Source organism: Manacus vitellinus, unplaced genomic scaffold (genome assembly GCF_001715985.3).
Source record: "Manacus vitellinus isolate BGI_N305 unplaced genomic scaffold, ASM171598v3 scaffold_21_pilon, whole genome shotgun sequence".
NCBI classification, from domain to species: domain Eukaryota; kingdom Metazoa; phylum Chordata; class Aves; order Passeriformes; family Pipridae; genus Manacus; species Manacus vitellinus.
In genome coordinates this window covers 10857308-10867068 of record NW_021939546.1, presented here as the reverse complement: position 1 = coordinate 10867068, position 9761 = coordinate 10857308, and the positions used below count along the sequence as shown (strand labels likewise).

Below are 9761 nucleotides of genomic sequence, written 5' to 3'. Positions count from 1 at the left end.
CCTGAAAGCAGAGGCAGGTCTCTGAAGAAATCACTATAGTGTCAGCTCTGCCTATGGGGCTCAGGAAAGATGTGATTGGGATCTCAGTGTGGAAAAATCGGGTAGAGGTTGGACCAGAAGGTGCTGGAGACAAACTGAAAGAGGAATGAAATGGGAGATAAGAGCAAAGGGTTTGAACATGATGTGCTGCAACAAGGATGGGGAAGATGGGTTCCAGAATGGGCGTGCTGCCCGACCGAAGAGCAAGGCAGATGCTTTGGCAGATAACCTTATGTTGGATGTTATGGCATTGCTAGACAGGTGGAGAGCACGGAAGGAAGGTTACCAGCATGCGAGTTGACAAATGGGATGTCATCATTTCCCATATGGGTGACCATCTCTAATCTGTTCTTTCTGTCCAACTGAAAGCCTGGGATATCTCTGCAGAAAGGAAACATCATCACCTAAAAATTTCAGGCTGTGGGGCAGATAAAGGCGGCAGAAGACAAGTAAGAAGCAGAGACAGTGACTTCCAGGAAGATCTGGAAGGTTATTAAATCTAAACTTAAAAGCCCGAATTTTACAAGTCAGGTAGAAGGAGCCTCTGACAGCCGATAGCAGGGCAGCGCAAGGGCTTCCCAGAATCCACCTGTCCATGTCTTGGTTTTGAAGTGATCTGGAAGCCTCTGAGGAGGAAGGAATGAAAATGAAACAATACACTAATTCCACAGCTGCTTTTATCACTTTATTCATATTTCTAGAGTAGACTTTTTAGCGGCTAAGCAAATACTGAAACTCTCTCATTATATATATATATGTGTGTATATAGAAACATTCAAAAATAAATAACGAGGAATTCTGCATTTTTCCAATGAATATGCAGAAGGAACATTTTCACCCCAATAAACCAACTTTGAAAGTCTCCAACTAAAACCCTATAAAACCCAACGATAGTCATAAATTAGCACTAGATTAATTCAAAGGAGAACTTATCCCCCCTCTGCGTACCTTCTAATCCATATCTCCAAGAGGTCATTTCAATTATCACACTGTCACTGCTATTCATTACTCTGCTTTGGGAGACAGAGAGCCAGCACTGTGCCTTTTGGATGCCTTGGAATCCATCATATAAAGGCATTTTATTCTCCCTAAAAATGTACACAGTTTAACCTCCTCACCTTGAAATGCTGACAGTATCAGTTTTGCCTGGTGTTTCAAATAATTTTCTTTCCAGTGGGACATCTCCTTCTTGTTTTCAACAGAGTTCCCCTGGTCAGAGAGCAATTAACTAACTTAGGAAAGCCCAGCTAATGGGTGGCTAACGCACAGATATATTCAGATCAAGTTTTGGCAGACCCTGAGTAGCTTGTCAGTTTGCAGAGGCATGCAAAGCCAAGTTTTTGTCCTAACTTCTACCTGCTCGCTCTTTTCTGGCTGCAATAATAGAAACTAGGTGGAAACCATGTGCCAGTGGCTTCCAGGAGGCCCATTGGGAGGCTCCAGAAGTGTGTGTGAGGTCCTGAGACACAGAACACAGACCTCAGCCTTGACCCTGCTTGCTTTGTGTTTATTTGTATGGAGGGAAGCTCAAGGACCTCACAGAAAACTCCCTTCTATCCACTGAGATTGTTAAAGAGGAAGTATGAATGCAACCCAAGCTGTTTTCAGCTCTTCCTAGGATCACACCTTGGTTCAGCCTTGGTCACGCTCAGGCCTTGCAGCCAGGTCTTCATTACTGAAGAATCAGGGAGTTGTTCCACCAGGGACAGTAAATTTAAGTTATCCCAAAGGTCTATTTTTGCCTATAGTTCTCAGTTTTTACCATACCTTTTCATTTATCCCCAGGATACGTTTCTTTTACACAGGCCATCACGAGGACCCAGCTGAGCCTGACTGTGTTCTTAGATCATGACATTTATGTCCTGGGAAAGAGGAGAGGAACAACCAACCCAACTTTTACTAAATAACAGAGTATCTGGGGCTAGTACTTCTTCAGGGTCACCCCCCCACCAAGAGGAGCTTATTCAGTCTTGTTTCACATGTCATTCTTCACCCTCAGTCTTGTTCATCCTTTCCCTCTCTCATCTACTGAGTCTTGGCACCTTCTCTCCCTAAGCCACCCTTGCAGCCTAACTCCTAGCAGAAGACAGTGAAGAAAAGCTGCTTCCCAAGGCTTCTGATGGGTTGAGAAGAGGCACTTCTAAGTGCATTCTCCCTTCCCATTCCCTGTGAGACACCGGGACTCTCCTCAGCGTCACCCTCTTTTAGTCTCCAGTTTCAGAATCATTGGCAGAAGTTTCAGATAGTCACACAATGCAGGAGACAAGACTGTCTAATGATGGTGGCTTTGAGCAGAGATTTCACATGCTGTCCACGTAATGGAAAGGTGCTGAGGTTTTACTTGGGATTTCTTGCAGTAGTGGCACAACACTATTTTTTCACCCCTTTCAGCACTGCCCCTAGCTCATGCTGCCTCAGTCATACATCTGTTGGGAAGTCCAGTCTTTCTAGACCCCACCCATTTTTTGCTTGAGGACCATGATTCCTGCCTGTTAGACAGGTCTTGCATTAAGTTTCATGCCAGCAGCCTGACAGTAACATTTCTCATATGACCCCTCTCCTCAAATGATCTGATAAAGAGCAAAAAACCTAACCATGCAGCGGATGATAAACGGCACACTGAGGAGCACCTGCCTGGCTCCCAGAAGCTATTTATCAGGCTCTCTTTAATGCAAGCTAACAGGACAAGCACATGCAATCGGCATAAGAGCTTCCAAGCCTGACACTAAAAGGAGAGACATCACATGGTGCAGGAGGGGAGACAGGACTCCCTCCTTAGCTCATTGTATGGATTACCCCTTTAAAGACAGAGGAGGGGACTGCTGGAAGAAGGGAAGGCTTTCTCATTTTAACAAATAGCTTTTCAGCCACCGCAAATGATTTCTGCAAAGCTATTAGTTCACTCTTTTTTTCCCCCCACAGATAAAAAAAAACAAAAAAGCCAAAAAAAAAAAAAAAGCCCTAAAATTGATTCACCATCTATAAATAAAAAAGGAATCAATAGTAAAATTTCTAGCTAATTCCCTCTCCCTCTTCTCTCCTTGGACTATTTGTTATCTTAGAAATACTTGTCTGGGAGAAAAAAAAAGAGAAACATCATCAATTCCAGACTGCGACGTGCTCCTCCGCCTTGCCCTGCAGCCCTCCTCTCCTCTTCTCTCCTCTCCTCTCATCGTGTGGAGAGAGACTGGTCCTTCAGATGTGCCTGGCTCCTCTTCTCTGGCTTGCTGCCAGCATGGCTGTTCCCTGGGCCTCGCTGGGCAGTGCATTTAAAGTGCGGCAGTTTGTCCTTCCTGCCAAAGGAAGAGAGAGAGGACAGGTACTGTCAGACACTGCGGTGTTGCAGCAGCAGGTACGTGTGTGTGGGGTGCGCTCTGAGGAGAAGCCATGTGTGAAGTCTCACAGTGAAGCGCATCTGCAAGGAAGGCTTTGGCAGCTCGACACAAATTAGAGGTGGTTAAAGACCAGCTGGTCCCATCATCCTCTGGCCAGAGCAGGGTTAGTCCTTCCAGGAGGCTTCAAGGGCTTTGTGCTAGCTCTGAGCTCTCCAAGAAAAGGGCCCCACTGCTTCCCTTTGGGTGAGGCACTTACCACTGTTTTCTCCTTGTGGTGGTGCATCCACTCATTCACGACACTCCTCACTGCGGCTCCCGTGCACCTGAAATGTTTCACTTCATTTCCGCTCGTTAACAGCCCTCCTATCACTGTGAATATTTCCTTCTGGGGCATGTACCATCCACAGGACAGCTGGGTTCACGCGTCTGCTCACCACTGGATTGCCCCCACTGCCAGAGGTGTTCACAGCTGGGTCAGACTCTTTGGTGACAGACTCCCACTGCGTGGCCTGGGAACACCCAACACATGATGCCAGTGCTTCCAGCACCCAGACCTGTGCCTTCAAAGAGCTCAGTGTGACACTGCTATTTCATCATGCCTGTTAACTCCAATTATCTAGCAGTCATGCCAAACTTCAGTTGTCACTATTAATTGGAGTGTGGCGCTTCCAGTGCCCCTTTTAGGCTACAGCCCTAGCAGAGCAGTGGGAGTTTTACTACTGATCTCCAAAGAAGCAGGGTTATGCTAAATAAAAAGTGATGCCCTAAGAGTTCACAGCGTAAGACCTGATCTCCTTACGACCCAGCACCACAGAACCAGCTCCCCAGCTTTCCACAGCTTGTCTGGGGGACAGACCTGCTTTGTAAAACTTTGGTTCCTGATAAGTCTAACTACTTTTTTCCCAGAAAAAGCATTCCTGGGTGTGTGTTTACAGTGTGCATGATGAATTTTTTCTACTTTAAGGAAAAGTAAATATCTATTATCAGTTAATTCTGTAACATTTCTATTCTATGTAATTATAAAGCCTCTTTGCTTAGAAGCCTTAATTAAAATTTTCCATTTCATGGCCCAGCACTCTCGCTGCCTCTCCTCCCTCCAGGTCCTGACATGCTGGTCACAGCAAGATGGGCACAAGTGACCAGACAGCCTCAGCCCTGGGCTGGCTGCCTGAGCAAAGCCACGTATGGGGAAAAGGGGTCACAACTCACACCATTATACCCAGAGCCTTTGCTTTGATGAGAGGCTGAATGTTCAAGGGTGTGGGTCCTGCAGCACCATCCCTCGCTCAGGGTGGCTTGGCCAGAACCAGGATATCCCAGAGTGAGAAGCTTCACTTCACAGCCCCCTGCCAGCACTGTCAGGTCTCACTGGGACTGAAAAGGTGCTTCTGAGACAAACACTCTGGGACCAGGAGCCAGAGGAACCAGCTTTGGCTGCCCACTGACAGCAAGGCAGCCCTACAACCCTACCTGTGGACTGCCAGTGGGGAGAGCGGGGTCCCTCCAGACTCACCCCAAAGCAGCACCAGCTCTGAGCAGCCATCACCACCCCCTGAAGATATACCTCAATAGCATCTCCTTTGTAAAAGCACAAAACCTGACTATCCACTCGAATCCCAAGGAAGGTAATCAAACCGTGCTGTCAGCCTTGCTCACACCAGCCAAGGGGCTCCAGTGAGCCTTTGGGGTGCCCCCTCAGACAGCTCTTGGCCCTTCCAATCCCTGCCGTGCCCTGCTGATTTTGTTCATTCAGCCCCCCTGCTATGGCAGGAGACAGATGAGAACGTCCTCTGCTTGTGCCTGATCTACTCTTTGAGCTCTCAGTCTGCTCCCTCAAAGACCAGTTATCTTTACTCTCCATGGCAGCTGCAGACCTCAGGCAGGCTGGTGTTGGTGCTCTACCAAACCATACTGAGACTCAAACAGTGGGAAGGAGAGGACCTGTCTATCACACAGCCATGTTACCAAAAGTGAAGACCATGCAGCAGACCTGGGGAGATCTGAAAAGAGCAGAGATGAAAACCCAGGTCTCTTGATCCCTCTGCCTTGACTTACCCCAAGGTGAGTCCAAGGAATCGGGCCCCTCTAAAGCTGCTGGCTGTAATGACACAGAGAAACCTGCCTTCTCCATCACACAGGCATGTGTTTGTCAGTGCTCCTGCTTTTAGTTGCAGAAGAAGGTTTTAATATGCATTTAAAAAGATTTGAAATAATGCAGGGGCTGATGGGGCACAGGGCTTAGAGGGCTTTGCCTCCACCAGCCCTCCCCTCCTGACCACTGTCACAGCTGCCTCCAGTTCAGCATCTACTGCATCTCCACAGTGCAATCACCAACCTAAGGCACAGTGGTATTTTGAAGAGAAACACTGAGACAAAAATAAATAAATTAGGGCCCTGGAAGGGAGACCTGAAAGGCACAGTGAAGTGAGAACAAGCTGTTTCTCTGGTTGTGTGTATAATCACATTGACATGTTCCTAGACAACACCGGAGACCCAAACACAGCAGCAGCTGTGGACCAAATGCAGAATCATGGAAAACATTGGAAAGCCAGCCAGCCAGTCCCTTCCCTGCCCTGAGGCTGCATCAGCACTGCCCATGTCACTGCTGACAGCCTGCTTGCCTGCTCCCAGGGCACAGCCAGTGCTGGACAGGCGGGCAGGGCTCAGTTCTTGGCTGGGCTGTGTGATCCCATGCAGGCCTCATTTCTCTGCACCCACTGGTCCAGTCCACTGGAGCAGCACTGCTGAATGTCATTCCCGTTCTCCTCTGTGCAAGTGAAGGAAATGATATAATACAGAATATGTAAAGAGGTCCTAAACTTCCTTCCTTTTTCATGATTTGACTAACACAGAAAAGGAGATCTTGCCTTACAGGTGGGATTTTTAGACACTGGTCTTTTTGTAGCCATCCAGGCATCCATTGAACTGAAGGATCATGAGTATCAACCACTCACATCAGGTACTTGTGACAAAGTGGTTTTTTGGGACCTACAGCTAGCTGAGAGACAGTCACAATCAAACCACAGCTCTGCTACATGTTCATCGCACAGACAACAGTTAATCTTGCAGCCGTGCAAACTGTTTTGCAAATTGAAATCTCAGAGGCATAGCAATTACAATACCAAATTTATACCACATCTCTCACTCAACTAATTGTACATCCAAAAAATCACCACTTGAATAATCTGAATACATTCACCTTTACAGCTAAAAAAACCTCCACTACATGCTTGATCTCAACACAATTTTGAGTTACAGAACCCCATGGGAAAAAATGCCAGCCTCTGATTTCAACAGGAAAATTGCTTCTATCTAAATACAGCAGATGCATAATTCACACTGAGGTCTAAAAGCTTAGTGTTCCCTATATACATCTACTCTGAATGCAGTGTATATGTTCACATCCAAAACTGTACCTGGATTTCTAATTGGTAGGAAATCTTAAAGGTTTTAAAATGAATCAGCAGACATACAAACTGGGCTGATGTTTAGGATGAGCTGAGCTTTAGAGAGCCACCACCATGGGCACACTTGTGCCACTGTGGCATTTTAAGCTCTTTCACAAACACATGTTTTGACTTTTGTTTCCATCTGGTGAAGCAAGGTGAGGTGGGGAGATTTGAGTTAGTGACTTTGCAGCTGGTGTATTAAAGAAAGTAAAAATAGAAGAGTCTTGGTGTTTAAATTGTTGCAAAGGGAGGAGAAAATTAAGTTATTCGAGCCATGTGAGCGGGATGGAAAATGAGTCATCAAGGCTGGAAAATGGGTAACCTCTGATCCCTGAAACTAAGAAATGTGGCTGCTGTCGTGTGGCTGCTGATCTAATTTTTACACTTTCCCCTCCATCCTGAGGAGACACGTTTCCATTGCGCCCATCACACTGAACAATCAGTGCCTGATCACTTCCAATGCTTCACTCTCAGGGATGCACAATTAACCAGTGCCATGTTTGACACTGCAAGGGGAGCGCAGTATTTTCTGGGAGTGCCTGACAAGTTTCAATCGTAAAGAACACAAACCAAATGACCCGGCAGATAATGACAGCCAGTGCCCTGGCAGTTAGATAATGTGCATGCTCCAAAGCAAGGCCAATTAGAAGCAATAAAAACAAATTTGAAATGTTAGAGCAAAGGTCTTTTTTTTTTTTTCAAGCAGTCACCAGCACCTATTTCCAGTAAGTGAGCATATAGTCATGCTTGCCAGGTGACCACCCATCCATTACAGCAGATTGTGATTTCTGGGCCTTACAAACCCCACTAATGTGGTGCATGGAGAATCTCAGCACTACCTGGAAATCTCATCAGGTCCATATCCTGTAGCTTTGCCTTTCTGAATGCAGGGGCTGGTCCATTCTGTTTATAGAGAAGGCAGATATTAGAGCCTGCTCCCCAGGAGAGGGTGCAGATGTCTCTCCCTCCACCACAGAAGGGATCCTATTACTTGCCATCCATCCCTCAGTTCCTAGCCTCCCTCCCTGGCTCAGTGCAGCAAGACACACCTGCTTCATCCAGGAGACAATGCACAGAGGCAGGAATAACTGGCTTGTGACTGGAGCCACACTATCGGGCAAGTGAAGGAGAAGTGGCCACTGTTACAATCAAGGCAGGTGGCTCACACACAGCCACCCTTGTGTATCTTTGCTGACCCTGGAGCAGGAAGCTGCAGAGAGGATGGGCATAGGTTTTATCTTGCCTCCTGTCCTCCCATTTCCTAAGGAGCAGCAGAAGAATAATGGATTGCACTTACCTGAGGAGACGTAGCAGAAAATGACAGTCTCTTGAGCTTGTTCAAGGGAGCAATACAATACTGGGATTCATGTGCTGTGTGCATCAGACATTACCCATGTCGACCCACCCTTCACATAAGGCCCTGTCTCTGCTTTCAGAGCAGAGTACTCTGTCCTGCTCTTTAGTAATACAGGAAAAGCCCATACCAGGGTGATGAATGAAGTAAATCTGCTTACTGAGCCCTGGCTTCCTCAGAGCAAGAAGACCAGGGAAGGAAAAGGAAAGCAGGTGGGTATCTGCAAGCATATCTTTGTGAAGATGCCTGTGAGAGCTAATCCAAATACATTTAGGGTATAAATGCAAAGCTGATTATTGAAACCACAGCAAGGTCCTATGTGGATATGCTCCTTCAGAATTAAAGTAGCCATAATTCAATTTATTCATTTAGCTCATTTCCAAAAAGTAAATTAAGGTGGAGTAAATTAAATTAAAACAGCTGACAGCACCTTCATTTTGAAAGGGATTGTTAACATGGACCCAATCTACTTCATGCAGTAATGCAGATTATTTTCTCCTGCTAGGCCACCCGTCAGGCAGATTGGCTCCCTGTCCTTAAGTAATTTTACACACCCTCTGAAAGCAGGACATGTATTTGGGTGTTTGCATGTGCTTAAATCCAGGGTAAAATCCCTGCAGCTGGCATTCTGTTTCCCAAGTGTTTGAGAAGCTAATTGTTGTAATGAGGAATTTTGGTGAGGCCTCTGCTGGGAGCTGGCCAAGCACTGCACATCTCCCTAAACTCTGTAAATGAATCCTTTTCACTGAACCCACGCAAATGTGTCACCGTTCAAAACCTGGAAGGTGTTCTTTAACGACAGCTACGAGTATCAAGAGTTGCATAAAACATGCAGACGCATGTGGGAGTGAGCTGACAGATTATAATTACCAATAAAGAAGGGGAAAAAATCCAAAAAAATTAATTTTTGAGGCAAAACATATAATTTGCTTTTAAACCTTAGTAGCACTCCCATTACTAATACAATTTACAGACATGAAAATGAGCTTGAACGTGTTTAAATCTTCAGCAGTTTTGTGGTGCATTTTTAGTTGGTTTGGGTTTTTTTATTTTTTTTCTTGTTGGTTGGGAGTTTTTTTGTTTGTTTGGTTGGGTTTTTTTGGTTTGTTTTTGGATGGGATGGGATTTTTGTTTGTTTGAGTTTTTTTAAATTTTCCTTTTAAGGAAAAATTACAGACCAACAAGAGATGATAAAGCAATGAGTATTTTTAGACACTCCTATGAGCTTTGCACTGTTTGAATACGTAAGGAGCCAGGTAAGACAGTCCCACTTGTCCCTACAAAAGTGATACAGGTATAGGGCACCCATGGACCAGGTCCTGGTAGAATCTCTGAAACAGGTTGCAGTCCTCCCACCAAGGAAGCTGGGATGGTGATGGGGAGCTTTTTTCTGCCCTCATTCCATTTCCTTCCCCTACAAACTGTAAGGCATTTTGCTGACCTTTCAAATTTGGTCTAGAACATTTTTTTCTGTTTATTACACTCTGTTCTCCTCTTAGCCACTGAAAATGGTGGGGGGATGGACAACAAGACAATGATTTAAGTTTGGGAGAAGTGAGCTGTGGATGACAGCAGAGCTCCTCA

The 9761-nt window shown here is 45.8% G+C and overlaps 1 protein-coding gene across 1 annotated transcript in view; it reads right to left on the bottom strand.

The window, feature by feature from the left end:
• Positions 1 to 749: 749 nt before the first annotated feature.
• Positions 750 to 9761, bottom strand: part of AGBL4 (ATP/GTP binding protein like 4) — an 895196-nt gene continuing 886184 nt past the window's right edge. Inside the window, exon 13 of the mRNA XM_018072022.2 lies at positions 750 to 3332. Within this exon, the coding sequence (XP_017927511.1) occupies positions 3209 to 3332 (124 nt within the window). The 3' untranslated portion in view covers positions 750 to 3208. The remainder of the gene's footprint in view (positions 3333 to 9761) is intronic.